The 21,886-nt window shown below is 37.5% G+C and overlaps 1 protein-coding gene across 1 annotated transcript in view; it reads left to right on the top strand.

The window, feature by feature from the left end:
• The window catches only part of prkcaa (protein kinase C, alpha, a), a 140,706-nt gene that overhangs the window by 49,281 nt on the left and 69,539 nt on the right, over window positions 1-21,886 (top strand). The window contains exon 3 of the mRNA XM_046859732.1: window positions 22-104. Coding sequence (XP_046715688.1) covers window positions 22-104 — 83 coding nt within the window. The remainder of the gene's footprint in view (window positions 1-21; window positions 105-21,886) is intronic.

Here is a 21,886-nt window from a genome sequence, read left to right as displayed (position 1 = left end):
GTGTGTGTGTGCTGCTTCCAGTGTGCTGTTTTGTGGTCCACAAGCGCTGCCATGAGTTCGTCACATTCTCCTGCCCCGGAGCGGACAAAGGACCCGACACAGATGTGAGTACACGCACGTACTGACATGCACCACTCCCCCTTTATCAGCAGTATCTGGGCGATATCAGCGCAGGAGTTACCGCATACGTGGTTCTAAACGAGCTACGTACAGGAAGTAAACATGCATTAAAAATGATGCGTAGTACACTAAGTTCCAGAAAAACAAGGCATTTTGTATAAAAGTCCGTTGTCAGCCGCACTTTTGAAAGCTGTAGGAGGTGAAAGCAGTGGATGATGTAATGATGGGAGCTGTTGTCAAAACACAACGTTCATTCCGTGGGGTTTCAAAGTTCCCACACGCACTGGGAACTTCAGTCAATCAAAGTTCTTTATTTGCATGTCAGCCCCTTGTGCGCATGATATGCAGTACAAAGTTGTACCAATTGGACACTTTCCAGTGTCTACATGAATTGATGCCTTACATGAAGGATGGACAGCGGGCGGTGCTAAGATTGAGAAAAAGCCCAGGAATCCCTGCCTACTCTGTGTTTGGTTCTCCTTTATCTCAGACAGCGGAAATAAGTTACAATTTTTGGAATATTAGGCCACACGAAACCTAATTTAGCATTTTCATAGATCAACATAGTGTATATTTTAACCTAGGCATTTAAAATGTAAACATCTGAAGTTTTATCGCTTCATTTGCTTTCACGAGGACTTTTTTTTAGTTTTTCACGGGATATATTTGTGCAAATATAAAAATTCTATCACAATAACGAGATTTTCATTTAACTTTGCAATATTTAGGTAAATAAATTGACATTTAGTAAATTTTATAACAACCAGGCATCTAAAATTGCAATAAAAATAATAATCCGGTAAAAACAATGTATTATTATTTCACATTAATGCATAGTATTCTAATAATAATAAAACGTAGAATAAATCTGTTTTGAGAACAGAGTTCAACTTTGGGTTTATACTCAGGTGTAGATGATTCAAAATCAATGAATTAATCAAGTGATTAAAAAAATTCATGGCTATTCGGTTGATTTCATATCCATTTTTTGAAACCTTTCACTCAGTATCGTATAACAAAAAACAAATATTATTTTATTGTTCTGTGTTGGGTTTCTGTATGTGGAGTATCATGAGTTCATGTTTAGTTATTGCTGTGCTGGGAAACTCTAAAGGGGTGGGTTGTGAGCACATTTTGTTGAGCAAACAATTCATACCTTTCTACTGTAATGTTTATAGAGGGATAAAACAGACAGCACAACTAAGGCTTTTGTATTGTACATACTGTATTGTATACAGTATATAGAATTTCCACAATAAAACTACTATGCTAGGTAAAAAATATCTACTTCCAAAATAAATCCCTAAGTCCTTAAAGCATAGAGTGCCTACTATTTATATGAGCTATTAAACACTACTGTGAAGTATGTATGACATCACAATAGTGCTGGAGTGATGACACTCCAAAAATAGTGGGAATTTCATTATTTTTTATTTTGGTTTAACACATTCAATTTATATTTCAATGTTCGAAAGATTAGCCTTTTTAAGGCAAAAAAAAACACAACTGCCACCACTTCATTTTAAATGTGTTTTAAAGAGTTTCATATTTCAATCTAAGCTACAATGCTAAAATTTTATCCCAATAGTTTTATTACAAATTCGAAGGAATATAATAATCTGATTGGTGGATCAGGCCGTGTATTGATGTAGCTCTGATTTATGGTAGCTGGGCTGTAGGAAGTAGTCCATTAGGAATAATTTGTACTCCAGGGATATCGACCATCAGGCATTATAGGCCACATTACTATAGGCAATATACTCTTCTATAGACTGTATATTGTTGACTGAATAACCAATGCATGGACACTACATTGTTGACGCCTGACCATAAAATTTGAATGTATTTTTAAATATCTCCACACGTTTATTTGCTATTCGCTGTTGTAATTATCTCCACTCTTCTAGGAAGATGTTCCACTCGATTTCGGATTGTGATTGTGGAGATTTGTGCTCATTCAGAGACACAGGCCTTTGTAAAGCTAGGTACTGATGTAGGTGAGGAGGCCAATTCATCCCAAAGGTTTTCAGTAGGGTTGAGATCAGAGCTCTATAGCAGGTCACTCAAGATCTTCCTTTCCAAACCATGCCCATGCTCCAACAAACTGGAATTGTACACTGGGACATTGCCATGCTGAACAGGTTTGGGTTTCCAAGTTCAATTGATTATATTATCATTCTGAGTTTATTTTATTATACTCAGTTCAAGTAAAGGGAAAATTTTATTCTACCTCATCCACAGACATGTTTGGGGAAATATCATATTTTACAGTATAGACAAAAATATATAAACTTTTGTCTATATAGTGCATATAAAGTAACTTGCTATTTCAATTCATTTTTATTTGTATAGCGCTTTTAACAATGAAAATTGTCTCAAAGCAACTTTACACAGATAATGTGGTGATAAAAATGAAAATGATGTTTTTCATAAGTGTAAGTTTTTTCTTGATGAGCGAGCCGGTGGCGACTGTGGCAAGGAAAAACTCTCCGAGATGGCATAAGGAAGAAATCTTGAGAGGAACCAGACTCAAGACTCATCTGGGTTGCAGCGAATGTCTATTAATTGCAGATAAGCGATGTTTTGGGGGACAGTGATGGTGATCAGAAGCACAGTGAAATCCTGAGTCATTTAATACGTACAGTTACACAGATAAACCTTATGCTGTATCGACAAAATAGGAAGTAAATATTTAGCTTGGACACATATTCAGGCATTTAGACTTGTGCTTGAAAGGGCAAAGGTTGACTATTCAGACTTCAGTGCTCAAGGTATGCATGAGAGTGCAAATACTACAGGATACGACAGATATTTACAAGTGCTGATGCACACAAAAATAAATATATATGCTGTTGTATATATGTGTTTATGTATATATACATGTGTGTACTGTCTGAACTACATGAGAGAGCAATGCTTCCAATCACATCACCACTTCACTCTGTAATAGGAAACGGTATATATTTTTGGTGTTACTCTTTGTATTACATCTCAGAGTGTGTTTAAGTGTGTGGGGGTGAGGGTGGTGGTTTAGTTTCTGCAGAATATGCACCTATTATAAATTTTGATTATTGGTTGTTGATCAATCAGTGCATGAGTAGGTTGGATTGGTAGTTGGTGGCTGGTTGAAATAATTGGTTGGTACGCTTGTTGAATTGGTTAATTGATTTTATTTACTGAGTGGCTGTAGTGGTTAATAGATCAGTGTATTGGCTGGTTGGTTGGCTGGTTGGATATTTATTTTATTGTATTTAATTGATTAATTTCAGTATATTGGATAGATCTATCTCTCTATCTCTCTATCTCTCTATCTATCTATCTATCTATCTATCTATCTATCTATCTATCTATCTACAGTGCCATATTAATTTCAGTGCAGTGGTTAAGTGTGGTGTAACAATGAAAACCTAATCACAGGGTTCAAGGCCTCTCTCTCGCTTTCTCTCTGTCTCTTTAATGATGTAATGCTTGATATAGACACCCCCCCTCCCCCCATAAAGTAGGAAACTCATCCCAGACTATTGGTGTGTATGTGGTGTTCCCCAGTTCTCTAAACGTTAAGCAGCACTCAGTATCCTTACCCGTGTCAGGTGTAACCTGAGGAACTGCATACTCAAAGTTTTATATTTAGCGACTCAACAGTTTAACCCCTCAATCTGCTGACACACAGGGTCCATATTCCTTTTATTAGCGCTTGTCGCCCACGGCTCCATTCTGTCTGAAACTCTGATTTATAACCCCTTGGGTTTAGTCTTTTAATGTTTGAATTAGAGTTTCACTGCTTCCACCCAGTCATTAATCATTTTATATTATCCCCTTATAGCCACTGTTCACTGAGCTCACTGCTTTTCTGGCAATGCATGGATATTACTAAGACATTTTCCTAGCCTGATGAAGCACTGCTCAGTAGCGTTGGACTTCATCATGCAGTGACAGCTGCATGAGCTTGTAAAATGATCAAACTGTCAGTAAGCGTTGACACAAATGAGCATCAATCTTTATCAGCTTTAATAGCCTGCATGAAATTTTGTATTGAACAAACTATATATTAAATATTCATACATATTATAGTTAATGCATTGTCTATAGTAAGTACTGTAGATCATTTCTATTTAGCAAATATATCAGTAATAAGTAAGTAATAAAATACAATGGGATATGCTGATATAAAAAAATAATTAATGTCTGGCTGGTGTGATGCGTTATTCTTTATATCCATGTTCCAAAGTATTTTTTTCCTCTTACACTATCTGACATGTTTGATTCATTTAACAAGCTGTGTTACCTCAAATGTTACTGTACCTCTTACATTATAGCAGTTATAACATTTACATTTGCGGCATTTAGCAGACGCCATTGTCCAGAGTGACGTACAAAAGTGCTTTGAGTCTCTAGCAATGAATACATCTACACTGGTACGCTACATTACAAACTTCCTATAAATATAACTCATGAATTCTACAAAGCAAACTTGGAAAGTGTTTCAGGAACAGGGAAGGTCTTCAACCGTCGCTTGAAGATAGCCAGCGACGCCGCTGTACGGACATCTAGGGTAAGTTATTTCCACCACCTCGGGGCCAGAACAGAGAAGAGCTTTGAAGTATACTTACTTCTCATTTTTAAAGAAGGTGGTGCCAGTTGAGCAGTTCTGGAGGATCTCAGACAGTTATAAACAGTTTCCCCTTTTTGTCCTAAAAAAAACAGGAACCCTCTCATGATCTCAACCCTCTGATGATCGGTTTGTGTTACTATGATTGACAGGTCAGAAAGTGTAGACCATCACGTTATTGTAGCTTAAGAGGTAAATCCGAGGTATGATCATTTCGAAAGTTGAAACTTTACCTACCCACACAGAAAAACACAGCCAATTTTCTAGTTTTGAGTTTCTTGTCACCCATCATAGACTTCTTTGACATCATTATACTTTGTGTTTGTGATCTCCAAATGATAGTGAAAATTTTTTTTCTTGCACCACTTGAGAGACTTTTTCATCAGAGAGTTACATATGGTAGACAATAAAAACACCATGTCAACAATTGTAATGTATATGTGGAGTGTCTACGATACAAGTCCCTTGTAAATTGCTACTTAGCTTAAGTGCAAAGTACAATCCTGGGATTTCTGGTGGAGTCAGCACTTTTCAGAACTGCTCTAATTGAGTATTAATTGACACCTTTTTATTAATCAGATTCCAAAAATCAATCCGACATCCTTCTTACAGTATACAGTATATTCAATTTTTAACTCATATCTGAGAAACACATGCACAGCTTAAAAAAATGCTGCCTACCTCGGTAACCTCCTCCCACCAGGGTGACGATATTTTGCAATATTGAGTGTGTTGTGCAAGCGGGTTGCAGCACCTGCCTACCAAACCAAAACCAAATGGAAAATGCACAGCAATTATAAGCAAGGAAATGGTTTATTAAGCATTGTTGTGCATATTCTGACATTGGAAATGATTGACATAATTCATTTAAGCAAATCACTCTTATTAGGGGGACAAGCACTAAAGATGTAGACACTCTATTGTATTTCTGTGTTTTGTTCTTCTTAAGTGTGTGTCCAAAGTATTTAGAACACATTTGCCAATAGTTTGTAGACACCTGTGCTTTTTGAGCATCACATTCCACATTTAGTACCAGTTTGCTCTTAGAATTCCCTCCACGTTTCTGGAAAGAGGTTCCACAAGATATCAGAGTGTTCTTGTGGATATTTGTGATTATCAGCCACAAGGGTGTTAGTAAAGGCAGGTGCTGATGTCTCTGAGGTGTAGAGGCCTGGGGTGCAATCAGCATTCCAATTCATCCCAAAGGTGTTCAGTAGGGATGAGATCAGAGCTCTATAGCAGGCCACTTGAGATCTTCCTCTCCAAAGAATGTCAACCATATCTTCATGGAGCTGGCTGTGTGCACTGGGACATTGCCATGCTGGAACAGGTTTGGATTTCCAAGTTCAAGTGAATGCCAAATTTGATTATACCGCATCCAAAAACATCAGATTCAATTAAGTGCCTCCAGCTTTGTGGTAACAGTTTGGAGAAGAACCACATATGGCTGGAAAGGTCAGGTGATCTAATACTTTTGTTCATATAGTACTTCCTTATTAGCTATTATTGTAAAATACAGTGTATGGTCTATATGTGGTTTCCCCCCAAACTGTTGAAAAAAAGGTTTGAGGCACTATTTTGACCCAAACCTGTGCCAGCATGACAACGCCCTTGTACTCAAAGCCAGCTAAATGAAGATTTGATTTACATGGGTTGGAAGAGTGGTCTGTTATTAAGCTCTGATTTGAACCCATTGTACATTCTAGCTAGCCGTTAATATATCAGATGACTTCAACACCTTTATTCATGTTTATAGTTTTAATGAGGAGCAGCCATTTGGAACGGTTTTTACTAGAGATCGACATAACAATAAGAAAAAGTCTTGCTCTGTACAGTCCTTGGCTATAATGTGCTCCAGTGTGTTTCAGAGGAGGAATTGAGTTTCATTGGCGATGTTAAAGATAGCCAATCGATAATCTACTCTTATAAACCAAGCTCATCTTGCAACGCAGAAACAACTGACTGTCTATTAAGCTTCATCTTGAAGCAATTGTGTTTCTATGAGATTCTATATGCTTGTCACACATTCCATTATACATTTAGTCCCCATTTGCTTGTGAAGATTTGCTAAAGGTGTTCACTAGCTTTATAACGAAATCCAATCCAACACATCCAAGCCATATCTTCATGGAGCTCGCATTGTGCACTGTCATGCTGGAACAGATTTGGGTCTCCTAGTTCGAATAAAGAGACACAGTTTGAGAAAGAACCACAAATGGCTGGAAAAGTCAGGCATCCCAATACTTTTGTCTCTATAGTGTATATACATGTATACATGAGAGCCTAAGAAAAAACGAGTAAGACTTGAGATAAGTGTGGGAAGATGAAGAAGTTGCTTAATAATCAATATATAACACAACAGAATGGGATTTAGAAGACGATAATCAATTCACTAGCATTCTTTTGCTATAACACCATGCTCCGAAGTGTTTTATTCCTCTTATACTGCAAAATACGCAATTGATTACAATCTTTAACTAATTAATGAATGAAAATGTACTTTTTTTTTTTACTGGATTATCATTACATTTATATGTCAGTTTCTTACGGACCAGGTTTTTTCACTGGAATCTATCAACTGGAATTATTGCCACGTATAAACAAACAGTGATTTGTTACTATTGAGACTTTGTGAATTATTCAAAATGTAAATAATGAAAAACGTTTATTTGTTCATAGCTACATCTTGTAAAGTTTCATAGAAGTTTATAATAGAAGGTCAGAACATGTGTTTGAAACCTCAGCCTTAACAGCGCTGCCAATCCTGGGCTCCTCTTAACCCCTCAGCTGTGTGTGTGTGTGTGTGTGTGTGTGTGTGTGTGTGTGTGTGTGTGTGTGTGTGTAATGTGCGTATGTGTGTGTGTGGTGTGTGTGTGTATGGTGTGTGTGTGTGTGTATGTGTGTGTGTGTGTGTGTGTGTGTATGTGTATATATATATATATATATAGTAATTCGTTGTTGTTTGCTTTTTCTAGCTGACTTAATGTAAAGTAACGTATAGTATCTGTGTTTTAAGAAGTGACTCATCTCACATGTCATGCCTTAATTAAATGCTATTTATCTATGTAAATATAAATGTTTGCCTTTAAGTAATGTTCTGCTGAACTGCCCAGAAACTCACCACAGGCTATAACTCAACTGGTTCCCGAGGTGCAGTTTAACAAGACTGAAGATTGTGTGTTTAATGACACCTTTCGTACTAGAATATACAGTATGTACCATTCGAAACAGGTAGACATTTGCCTACAAAGAGCACTCTTCAAAACTTGAACGAGTATATAGTGCTTTTATATTTTAAACAGGCTTTTGACGGTGGGTTTAAAATATCAACGGTGATGTTTGGGGCTGTGAGGTTTGCTTTTATCGAGCAATTTAATTCGAAAAGATATGGCAGTATTTATGTGTAGAATGTTAGGTGTATTTAGAGAGAGGTTGCCATTCCTTCAGATATACACTATAAGGTGCATTGAGACACCTGGCCTTTCCAGCCATATGCGATTTATTTTTCCTCAAATTGCTACTACATAGTTGGAGGCACACTAAAGTATAGGATGTATTTGGATGTGGTAGCATTAGGTTTTCTTTTTAAATGAACTAGGAGATCCAAACATTTTTCCAGCATAATCAGCGCAAAAAGCCAGCTCTGTGAAGATAGAGTTTACATCGATTGGAAGATATTGAGCGGTCTGTTATAGAGCTCTGACCTCAACCTTCCTTACAGCACTTATTGGTGCACAACTATCAAAAGTGCTCAAAAATGAACTCACTCTGGAGATCAGCCAAGTTGTCCTATGGTTTGATTCGACCACAGTTCTTTCATGGATAAGATCTGAATTTTGCAGTTTCAAAGTCTTCGTAGGGACCAGGATAGCGAAATCTAAGACCTAACTGATCGTCATGAATGGCGATACTTAGACTCACATAGAAACACGGCCGATGATCAAAACAGGTCAAGTCAAGGCCCACCGTTCGCACTAGGAGCTTAATCAGAGTGGCCAGTTCTTCCATCCCTGAAAACCCCTGAGAATGTAGTGGAAAGGAGAACCAGTGTAGATCATGAATGGTGAACTGTGAATCTTCCCCTAGTGGTGAAGGATGGTAATTCAAAGGGAAAGGCTTTCCGACACCTACTGAACACCTTCGGAATGAATTGCCCTCACATAAGAATCTTATGGCAGGTATGCAAAACTTTTGTCCATGTAGTGTAAATAGAAAATGGCTTGAGTACAGGTTTCCAGACTGGGACTTTTCAGTAGTATTTAACAATGAGGTTTTTAAGTGTCTTAACAGCAAATCATACGTCAGTTGTAGTCTTGATATAGTTAGAGAGTTACACAAAATATTACTGATATAGTGCTTCTAGGAATAAATGTATGTCCTTTAAATAGGTGGCAAGAGTGTGTGTGTGTGTGTGTGTCTGTGTGTCTGTGTGTGTGTATATGTAACTAAGAACAGGTATGTGTGTTTGGGAGTTATAGTCCTCTTGCTGGAGGTCAGTTTTCCATAGACCTGACAGAAAATCAAGTGTCTTTGTTGTTTCATTCAATGTTGCTGAGCTTTCAGATGATAAGGAGTTTTCTGAAAACAGACCTTTTTGAATTAGACATCCAACATTTGAATGGTCATCCTATTTTTATTTATTTTTTGCTATTTCCCGAGCAAATGGTGGCAAAGGAGAGTCTCAGGAGTGCGTTTGTTTCACTTTTGCCCATTTGCTCAATAAATTACATCAATATTATACAGAGGTGGAAAGTAACGAATTACATTTACCCACGTTACTGTGATTGAGTAGTTTTTCGTGTACTTCTAATTTTTGAAGAAGTTTTTTAAAATTATATTTTATTTATGCTTTGTTTAATTGTACTTAACTCAGTTTTAAATCATATTCATTACCGAGTGAATAATCTAAATAATGCAAAGGGAAAGAAATTCTTCTCGCCTCGGTAACTACTGCACTGATCGATGGCTGGAAAACAAACGCGCTAAACTCAAAAGAAAGAAAAATGGAGACGAAAAAAAACGACGCCAGTGATGCAGAAGCAGCTTTTTTTTTGCGTTTTCTTACATTGACATAAATTAAATTATATCAGGAGATTTTTTTTTTTTTTAAGACTTTAGTGTGGGGTTTTTTTTGGTTTTATTTTATTGATTTAATTTTTGTTATTACAATCTCATTTGTAAAGGTGTTCAATTCAAAACCAACTAGTTTAAGATTTATATCTGCTCGTCCTTTTTGAGCTACACTAGAATCCCCAAACCCCACCGTTCGTTAATTTTAAATTAACTTTTTTACTTTTTTTAGGTAGATTTTTAGACTGGTAACTGGTACTTAATTAAATTTTGTTATATACCAGTACAGAATATTTCATTACTCTTTCCACCTCTGCCATTACATTAAATAACTGAATGATTTACATTACCAATAACGTTACATTCTTTACCATTACATCACTGCAGTCAATCATTAGGGGTCGCCACAGTGGATCATTCTTCTTCTACATACCCCCCCTGTCCTCTACTACCTCAATGTCTTCCCTCACCACATCCATAAACCTCCTCCTTGGCCTTCCTTTTTTCCTCCTTCCTCAGCATTCTCCTACCGATATGATCCAGCACATCCTTTATTTTATTTGCATATGATTTTATTAAGTTGATGCAGGAATCCTTTATACTGCTGGCAATTCATAATTTCACCTTTTTTAAACTATTCAAAAAACTTGAAAACACTTTCCAAGCCCTGGTCTCTGCTCTGTGCAGCCTGAAACACCATCAGTCAAGTCAAGTCCAGTTTATTTCTATAGCGCTTTTCACAACAGACATTGTCTCGAAGCAGATTTACAGCTTTTTTTTTTCTAAGAGGTGAGGGCATTAGAATTCTTTCCAAGACTTCTTGTCTTCTGTGCCAACCATTTACTCAAAAGACTGTAAAAAAAAAATACAGATTGGACTATGACTCATGGCAGTTGTTGGCACCATGGCCGTGTATTGTAATCAAAACTTAGGAGGTATGAGGAGGCAGAATTTTCATGTCTGAACTCAAATATGACTATAATAAATTAATGACAGGCTTGAAATTACATTTTAGAATCTCGATAAATTGTTTCTGGCATTTTTTTTTGTTTTGTTTTTTTTACTTTGAAACCCTTTTTTTTTTTTACTTATCATACTTATCATTGTATGGTCAAAAGTTTGTGGACACCTGACCATCAAACTCATGCTTTTTTGAATGTTCCGTTCAAGATTCATTCTCCCTTTTGCATTTTCCCTTTTCCCTTTTGACATTCTTTCTATGGAGGTGTTTCACTATAATCTGGGCATGGCTGTGGTCAGATACAAAACCAGATACCAGTGTAGGCTGAGGATTCCTGTGGTGCAGTCTGTGCTCAAAAGTGTTCACTAGGGCTGAGGTCAGAATTCTCTGCAGGACTCTTGTCCTCTTGTCCTTTTTAGGAGGCCCATTGATTACTGATACCCACTCATTGTAATCTTAATCACACTACTTAATCAATCAGAGCTGAAACCTCCAGCCACACCTCCATGGCAAAACAAAAGCCTGTAGCGCAGTTTGTTTGGACTGACACCGTGGTACTGATGTCCCGTGTGCCACCTGACACGTAAAACAAAGCGAGTGCTGTTGTGAGTCCCGTTTTCTCACCAGCTGCAGAACATTATGACGGAACATATTCTCACATTGCTCCCCTGTTAGCAGCCTCATTATCTGTTTTCGCCGCTAACCGTTCACACATTCTCATCCTGCTGTTCCTGTCGAGAAACTGGCACCTCTATGCAAACAGGAGAAGACGCACCGAACAGTCATGTCTTTCCAGGGATAAAAAAATAAATCACACAAAAGCTAATGACAAACTGTCTTACTCACTGTGTCATGGCAATGATCAAACTCCATCAATCAAGCAGCTTTTTATTCAGAGGAAAAGTAATTCAGGAAATAATTCCCAAATTTTGGAATTAGCATAAAACGTAGCACGGCATTGCTCGAAAAAAGGAATTCATTGTTAGATATCGATTTTTAGGATATAATTCTGACCACAGGTCTAGGCTAACAATGCTGCAGAGTGTATATTAGAAACTAGCAAACTAGATTCTGATTTTGAAAAGAAGTAACAGCAACATTTTCTTCTCCAGTCGATCCAAATCACTTTATACACCATGTGAATAAAATGACATTCAAAATCAGTCATTTAGCTCAGTGATATCCTTAAGACAACTGTTACTACAGTTACTCTTTTTCATAATTTAGTACATTAACACAAAGCAGTGACTGAACTGACCAGATCTACGTTTGCATTGGACGGTTTGAACTCACACTTTGTAGCCAATCAAAATCGTGTATTAGGTCAGACTGTGGTATAAAATGAATCAGCTAATGATAGTTTGTGGCTGTATACAAATTTTGAATACCTACACTGTGGCTCAGTGTGACACAAGCTACAGCGTTTTGTTTCTGTTTGAAACGTGAACAGTGATGGAAAACATGCATCAAGACTCAAGGCAAGCTTAAGACTTCTCTGTTCTGGCACTCAAACAAGACAGCCAGAAAAAAATAGCTTGTTTAACTATAAACTCCCTACAGCGTATTTCAGTTTCCAAAATGTTCTGTGTGCTAATAAACCAGAGTCCGAATGTATTTACCTCAAAGCACTGAATAAGGACATCTGCCCAATGCCATAAATGTAAATTGAACTTTTTTAAATGCATCAGGAATCGTGTTGGAATCTAAACATTGCACAGTGAATCAATATCACACCAACACAATCTTTAGTATTGCTGTAGGACAAAGAACCAAAAAGTAAACTTCCCTCGCAAAGTCAAATATTCCACCAAAGAGACACTGGTACCCTGGATTCCCTTCAACATTGTAAGACAAGACTGAAACCTCCACACAACTCACAGTGCTGCCACAGTCACTAGAACAGCAGCGACTTCAAGGGAAACACATCACCGTGTACTATCCTCTTCCAGACGTCTATCCTTGTCCACCTGCAGTTATACAGGGAGTGCAGAATTATTAGGCAAATGAGTATTTTGACCACATCATCCTCGTTATGCATGTTGTCTTACTCCAAGCTGTATAGGCTGGAAAGCCTACTACCAATTAAGCATATTAGGTGATGTGCATCTCTGTAATGAGAAGGGGTGTGGTCTAATGACATCAACACCCTATATCAGGTGTGCATAATTATTAGGCAACTTCCTTTCCTTTGGCAAAATGGGTCAAAAGAAGGACTTGACAGGCTCAGAAAAGTCAAAAATAGTGAGATATATTGCAGAGGGATGCAGCAGTCTTAAAATAGCCAAGCTTCTGAAGCGTGATCATCGAACAATCAAGCGTTTCATTCAAAATAGTCGACAGGGTCGCAAGAAGCGTGTGGAAAAACCAAGGCGCAAAATAACTGCCCGTGAACTGAGAAAAGTCAAGCGTGCAGCTGCCAAGATGCCACTTGCCACCAGTTTGGCCATATTTCAGAGCTGCAACATCACTGGGTGCCCAAAAGCACAAGGTGTGCAATACTCAGAGACATGGCCAAGGTAAGAAAGGCAGAAAGTCGACCACCACTGAACAAGACACACAAGCTGAAAGCGTCAAGACTGGGCCAAGAAATATCTCAAGACTGATTTTTCTAAGGTTTTATGGACTGATGAAATGAGAGTGAGTCTTGATGGGCCAGATGGATGGGCCCGTGGCTGGATTGGTAAAGGGCAGAGAGCTCCAGTCCGACTCAGGCGCCAGCAAGGTGGAGGTGGAGTACTGGTTTGGGCTGGTATCATCAAAGATGAGCTTGTGGGGCCTTTTCGGGTTGAGGATGGAGTCAAGCTGAACTCCCAGTCCTACTGCCAGTTTCTGGAAGACACCTTCTTCAAGCAGTGGTACAGGAAGAAGTCTGCATCCTTCAAGAAAAACATGATTTTCATGCAGGACAATGCTCCATCACACCGTCCAAGTACTCCACAGCGTGGCTGGCAAGAAAGGGTATAAAGAAGAAAATCTAATGATATGGCCTCCTTGTTCACCTGATCTGAACCCCATTGAGAACCTGTGGTCCATCATCAAATGTGCGATTTACAAGGAGGAAAACAGTACACCTCTCTGAACAGTGTCTGGGAGGCTGTGGTTGCTGCTGCATGCAATGTTGATGGTGAACAGATCAAAACACTGACAGAATCCATGGATGGCAGGCTTTTGAGTGTCCTTGCAAAGAAAGGTGGCTATATTGGTCACTGATTTGTTTTGTTTGGTTTTGAATGTCAGACATGTATATTTGTGAATGTTGAGATGTTATATTGGTTTCACTGGTAAAAATAAATAATTGAAATGGGTATGAATTTGTTTTTTGTTAAGTTGCCTAATAATTATGCACAGTAATAGTCACCTGCACACACAGATATCCCCCTAAAATAGCTAAAACTAAAAACTACTTCCAAAAATATTCAGCTTTGATATTAATGAGTTTTTTGTGTTCATTGAGAACATGGTTGTTGTTCAAATTAAATCCTCAAATAAAATTAATCCTCAAAAATACAACTTGCCTAATAATTCTGCACTCCCTGTAAAAGCAGCTCAATAGCAGAATCTGTTTCGATGATGCAACCATTGGAAAGTGCAAAGAAAGGAACATGGTGGAGAGAGAACCATATCAAAGATGACACAGACACTAACATAACTTATTTACATGGAACAAAACATGGTGAGATTTTGAAACCAGTCAGAGCCGATCGAGTTCTAACTTGAATTAAAAAAGCACCCTGTTAAATTCTTAAGGCTGATTGGTTTTGATTAAGAAGGTCCTACCACAACAGCAGCACAAACACCAGTTCAATCTGCATCAATGCATTTCTTCTAATGTTTTTGCTTCTATAGTAAGAACCTGATCAGCATGCACATGGCAACTGATTTACCTCTTCTCATAGATATCATGAAGTTGAGTGCTTTTTGGAAGGAAAAACCAGTGCTAGAGGTTTGCACCATTTCAGAGGTAAATCTCTCACCAGCTTAGAGTCTTCAGGTTGGAGGGCTTTGTGTTTATGTAACTATATGACTTTGATTGAGAAAGGAAGAGAGGTGGGTGATGCAAAGATTGAATATGGGTGAGTGCTAAGTAAAAAAATACGGTCTTGTGGCCCAAGTTCTAATGCAACCTTCAACTACAAATGGATAAAAAAGTAGGAACAACAAAAAAAGGGGAATAAAACACTTGCAGTTATAAGAAAAGTATGAGTGTAAGGTGGTACTGGTGGTACCATATCACCCCAATGTTGATTATCTTCTTCAAATGATCTACTCGTCATGGTGGGGCAGTCCATTGGTTTCACACTGTAACTAATATGTATGTGTTAATTAAATGCAAGTTGTGTGTATTCATGTGTGTATAAGCAAACCACAACAATCATTTTCCTTGTACCAGGGTTACACTATTACACTATAACAGAATTTATTGTGATTCTTCTCCATCAATCTCTCTCTCTCTCTCTCTCTCTCTCTCTCTCTCTCTCTCTCTCTCTCTCTTTCTCTCTCTCTCAACCGTGTTTGCTAATCGAAGGTCTCTACGCCTTGTTGATTCTATTATCAATCCATTACCCTCCCTGCAGAGCTGCGTGACGGATCTGGAAGATGTCGGTGATGTCGGTGCTGATCCCAGCAAACAGAAACTCTTACAGCTTGTAACCTAATGTAGAGACTGCACCAAACATGCACCATTTATAACTTTACACTTGCCTCTAAGAGATAAATCTAATGGAAAATTACAGAGTGACCCGTTTTTCTTTAATTTTTTTTTCACGTAGTGTGTATTTATCAAAATCGGTCCTTGGTTATTTAATTTTCATTTTAGAAATAAAATTTGAAAGAACCATTCGTTTTTAGTTTTTTTTTCTTTCTAATACTCCAGAACCATACTATGGAAAAACAAGTTATTTCCCTGTTTCTTTGTGGATGCACAAAAAAAACGAAGGGAAATTAAAACAGGAAAATACTTAATTTTAATGTCTAATTGCAGGAACTGCAGTGGGCAGGGCTTGTTATTGTGTATAGGTTGTTGCGCTACCTAATAAGTATGTTCTTTCATTAGGTATGAGCTATTTTACATCGTTTTTTTATTGTATCGATATCTACTAATAATGAAAATCGAATAAAAACTACCTATACAGACTGTTCTGACCATTCAGTTCTGCAATTAGACATAAAAACCAAGCAAGTTTCAGATTTCCTTACGTTTTTTTTTTCTGTGCATTAATGGAGAAATGGGAAAATGACTTGTTTTTCTGTAGTTTGTCTCTGGAGTGTTCGGAAAAAAATAATAAATAAATAAATACAATATAAAAAATACAATACAAATTTCTCATATTCTCTTTCTAAAATGAAAATTGACTGACTAGAAGGTACAGCGAGTAAAACCCTGGCTGTTGTTCTGTTATTTATTTGTTTATTTTTGATTTTTAATCCTCATCATCAGATTGGTGGAGGAATTAACAGTTTCATATTCACTACGTGCTTTTACACACTCTGCATTTTCCCCAGGCGCGTGTCATAACCGTCGTCGATGGGCTGCAATAAGCCGTTTGCACATTTGCCACTCAGCCGGACAGAATTGTATTAAAGTAAACCTGGGTGCCTCTGGAGAAATCATGAGTGGCCCAAGCAGCTCTTTATGTAAAACGGATGGACTGAACAGAACAGAATCTAAATGACCAGATCCACTGTCTCAGCAACAGGCTTTCAACAGCTTATAGCGCTAGCTCATTTCCCGCTTTTATTTTGTTTTGTTTTTTTACCGATTAGCTCTGCTTTAATTTCACCCTTGAATGCTAATTTCAGCTTAATGTTCTAATCAAACAGCTTAAGTTTGTTACAAAATCTAATTAGCTTTCCATGTCTCAGTCTCACAGACAGTGCTAGAAAACTCCTCTCAGCACATATAGCCATATTAGCATTTCTTGTTGTTGTTTTTTTTTTTAAACACTCTCTTGTCTGAGTCATATAAGGCAGTGTTAGCCAACTCCATTGATTATTAGCCGTAGCCAAAGTGATATTATTTTTATTTTATTTCAAAACTCACTATTTCATTTATTGTCTTTGACAGATAGCTAAGCAATGTTAGCCATGCATTTCAATCAGAGTTAAAACATTTATCAATATTAGCACACATTATTTCAAGTAACCTTCATTAATAGGCCTGTGTTAGCTTTTGTCAGTTTTTATGAACCCAAGTACACATTGTGGTATTTCGTATTTGTTTACACGAATTTTTATACATCACGTACATTTTTTTTATTAGCCTAAATGTTTATCCATAAAACTATAGATGGCAAGAGCCATGGAACTATTCCTCTCTTCTCTCAGGCACAATACAGATTTTTATCTTTTTTATCCCAAAGCGATTGTGACCTTCTGATCTCTGTAAATGCATGCCTTTGGATGGCCACAGAGCTCCAAGGAGAGATGACAGAATCACTTGAGTCTTCTTGTTGCAGTGTGACTCAGTCTGACCTTTCTATTTATCCTACTATAAACTCTCTCTCTTTCCCTCTTTCTTTCTTTCTCTCTTTCTCACTCTCTTTCTCTCTCTTTGCCTGCCTTCTCATTCTCTCTTCCAGTCTTTCTGTATTTTTGCTTTGTCTCTACTTTACTCTATTAATGGGAAAGTCGAGTCATTTTCCTGACTCGGATCTTTGGATCTTGTTCAGAAAAATCAACGAATATTTATTCAGGTCATTTCGTTCAATTTGAGCTGAATGAAGTCAAACCTTTGAGTTGTCTGTAGCCAGATTCCTCCATCTCCTCCCTCAAAATTCCATCAAAAAGCACCGAAATGTTTCGCTACTTAACCGAGTGATTCGCTCAGCGTCGTTTGCATGTAGCATGAAAACTGCAACAGTTCTGTCGCTCAGAAATGAATCGTTTACCTTCCAAGGCTCTTCTCCAGTGCAGGTAATTTGCTCCATATAGAAAACAGAAGCGAATGACTCAAGAAGGGAACAAATCGTTTCCGCTAGCTATACGTGCAAAATGAAAAAAATCATTTGCTGAGACGACTTGTTCGTCCTGAGATACAGTATAAGTATAAGAGATTTGTACAAAATTAATGACACGTTCATGAATTATTCATCACTACAGTGGGTCACATTTTCTTCCTCTTTCTTCTTCTGTATTTTAGAACCAGGATGTGCCACATTAAAATGAATCATCCCTAAACCAAACCCTGTTATTTTGGATTCCCATTGCTTTAAATCATGATGCTCCACCTTCAGCCTTATTCTTTCCTATGATTTGTACTTGCTCATGAAAGGGGTTTTTATTACCTGGAGGATTGCTGCTTTATGTTCCCCACAGACTCGCCCTTATTTTGCCTTAAGCGCTTTAATATCCACCAAAAGATATGCAGCTCAAAGTTTTTTCTTGGAAACGTTTTTTCATACTCTCTTACTACCACTACTATCACTACTATTGGATTTGGTGTTCAATTTCCATTATTGACAGGATCTTGAATTTTATATTGCTTTTTCTAACTCGGTAGTGTTGTAGGATTTACTCGGATGAGCGAGGTTCACATAACAAACCCTGTTGCGGCATCGGTAACCCACCGGATGACACCTGAGTTCAGGTACAGGGTCATATTTGTGAGACGGTTCTTTGTTGCAGTAATGGAAAAAACATTAATTCTTCAAGGAGAAAAAAGAAACCACAAATGATTTTGACACGAGTTTTATCACAAGATAAATATTGATTATGTACAGTCTCCATTGGATTATTATTCACCCCTCTTTGAACTTATTAGAGATTGAAGTGTGTAGGGGAGTCCCGACAGCATCATCAAAAATGCTGTGAAAACAATAGTTAGGTTTAAAAAAACAAACAAATCATATAATAATACGTTTTTAAATTACTACATTTAATTAAAATCGATGGAATTTGGTCACAACTGCAACTTTGCCAAGACTTAGCTGTCCCCAGAAAATCCAAGCCTGAATAAAAAAGGGGATTAGTCAGAAAAGCACACAAGAGGCTTGTGAAAATGCTAAAGAAAGTTGGATCTCAAACTGTTGAAGCTGTTCGCACGGCATCCATAGACCCCACACTCTGCCAGGTCCATGTTGAAAATTGTAGGAAAGTACATGTCTGGTCTAAAGTTTGAACTTAATGGCTTTGTCCTAGTAAAAGAAGCACGGTGGTGGTAGTCTTCTTCTTCCTCTTTTGGCTTCTCCCATTAGGGGTCACCACAGCGGATCATCCGTCCCCATACCCCCCTCTCCTCTACATCTGCCTCTTTCACCCCAACCACCTGCATGTTTTCCCTCACCACATCCATAAACCTCCTCTTTGGCCTTCCTCATACATAAATACATTGAGCCAAACAACAGAAAAATCTCTTCCAGTCTGGTGTCTCAGGAATGCAGTCAGAGCATTTTACTGTCTCATAATGAAGCAGACGGCAGATGCGAGTGCAGATGTGTTTATTGTTTTTATAACCCGAGTATGAGGAACGAGGACAACAACATCAATGCGAAGACGAACAAGAGGCGAGAGTGTGAGATGAGTCTTTATACAAGTGCTAATTACAAGGCAATGTGCTCCTGAAAGTGACCTGGTATGAAATGTGACGGTGCAGTGGGAAACGTAGCCCTGAGGCATAAACCTAACACTAATTTGCATGTGGATTTATGGGTGAAAGAATGCTATCTCGGTTGAAGACTATTTAAATGTCTTCTTAATTAGCTTGCGTGTGTCTGTGTGTGTTTGCGTGTCAGATTTCATAGTGGTTTGAACCACCATGTCCTTATGTCTCAGCGTGGCTCGTCTCCAAGTTCTTTGCCTTTCCAAAACATCATTCAGATGGCAGATCATGTTCCTTTCCGACAGTATTCGCTCACAACTCCATATTTACAGTCTCATTAATTGGCCCCATTATGTTCAGAATAAGAAAATCTGCTCGACTCCTTAATGCCGTCTGATCCAGCATTAAGTGTGGGGTTTAAAAAAACAGACATTGGCAAGCTTAGCAAGCGTCTCGTCTCCTGCGTCTGAGGATCGGCTCAGATCGTTAAAAAAGTGAGGAGATGAAGGTCACTGTTAAACCTGTTGAATAGAGTTGTTGAGTATTTTTGCATTCGGTCTTCAATCCTGTATTACTCAGGGATGGTTAGCTGTTTTAAATTATTTATGCTTTATTCAGTCAATTTATTCTCGGAGATTGTTTCATGACTGATGCTTGCTCCTTTAGTTGAAAACAGAGGGATGTATGTAATGTGCTAATAACTCATCAGAGTCACCTGGGGGCAGAGGTTGAAAGTAACGAATTACATTTACTCTCGTTACTGTAATTGAGTAGTTTTTTTTGTGAACTTCTTCTTGTTGAAGTAAAAATGATGAAATGAGAAAAAAATTTCGGAAACTACTGCGTTGATTGATTGATGGGCGGGAGAACGACCGCGCTAAACTCACAAGAAAAAGTTGTTCAATGTGTGCGCTTACTGTCTGAATTCTAAATCTGCATTTGCGATTTCTTTTATTACAATAAATGACATTACAACAGATTTGGTGCAAAAAGGCAAAACTCACATTGGACTCAAATGGTGTTTTTTTTTGTTATCATTGCACATTAATTTGTAAAGGTGTTCCTTTATATTTATATCACCTTATCCTTTTTAAACGACATTTTCTCAGAGTAAATTTTAAATAAGCTACGTTTTAGACCGGCAACTTTAGGTGCACGTAAGAAAAATTTTATTGAAGTAACTTTAGTTACTTAAGTATTCTATTTTATTGCTCTTTCCACCTTTGTTGAGAGGAAAAAATACATTGAAATCTTTTTAGTCCACATCTTCTATCTAAGTTTGATACAGCTCAACCCTTATACAGTAATCCCTCACGGGGGGTCTGGAACGTAGGCAAAAATCCGCGAAATGGCAACCTAATATGTATACGGTAAAGTATACAGAATACCTGTATATTTTAAGGCTTTATAAAGACACTCTTATAAACCTTTCCTCTTCTCTTAAACACTTTCAATATTCTTAAACCTACGTAATTTTAACATAAAAAAAATCTATATGGGTACTCACCAGTAAAGATACAACTTGAATGATGAAGATGATAATGAATTCAGTGTGCAGTACTAATGATGAAGAAGATGATGAAGATGAAATGAATGTACCGCACACCAAAGAAGAGCAATACAGCTCTTTTGAATGCGCAATTTTTTAGGCTAGAAAATGCTTAATTTACCGCAAACATAACAAAAATAACTCTTAACAATACTACCTATATACCGCAAAATACCCGCGATACAGCAAAAGATTCGCAAAACAAAATTATATACGTTCCATGTCCTATAAGGTCCTGTTTTAGGTCCCATATTACAGGATTCTTTTTAAATTCAGCTGCATGCTCATTTGGAAATCATTCGTAAAATGGCTAAAATTAGAAGTTAAAGACTTTGAAATAAATCTACTAGCTGATTATTAAGTAACAACAGATCTTATCATACTGCATTTTTCTAAATCAAATCTAAACAAATTCCTGTATGAGAGGGGCTCGATTGAGATAGTTCGGTCATGTGCAGAGAAGGGACATAGGGTATAAAGAGGAAGGTGTGTGTAGTACACAAGGGGTAAAAAGAATGCTGAGGATGAAGCTGCCAGGCAGGAGGAAAAGAGGAAGGTCAAGGAGGAGGTTTATGGATGTGGTGAGGAAAGACATGCAGGTGGTTGGTTTGAAAAAGGGAAATGTAGAGGACAGAGTGATATGGAAACAGATACTGTTGTAATAGACTTTACTGTTACTGCTCCGAAGTGGAATGCAGCTTTCTTTCTCCTTCAAAAGCACTGACACTGGAGACTCCTTCCTTTAATGTGACTAAAGACAAATAAAAAATGTAGGCAAATGATTATCAACCAAACAATTTTACATAGATTTGATGGCATCCAAATAGGTGCATTAATCATATTAATAGTAATAATAGCACCACTACTACTAAAACAATATACTATACTATAATTATTTAATACAGCTGGAATTATTGCCAGAGCCATGTTATTGTAGAAATCTATTCATCTATAAATCGATCATTTTTATATCTATATCTAATCTAATCTATATATATATCGATTCTATTAATCTATTCATACCACAGTTTCCTATTTGAG

Source organism: Silurus meridionalis, chromosome 1, assembly GCF_014805685.1.
Source record: "Silurus meridionalis isolate SWU-2019-XX chromosome 1, ASM1480568v1, whole genome shotgun sequence".
NCBI classification, from domain to species: Eukaryota; Metazoa; Chordata; class Actinopteri; order Siluriformes; family Siluridae; genus Silurus; species Silurus meridionalis.
This window is presented reverse-complemented; position numbering and strand designations above follow the sequence as displayed.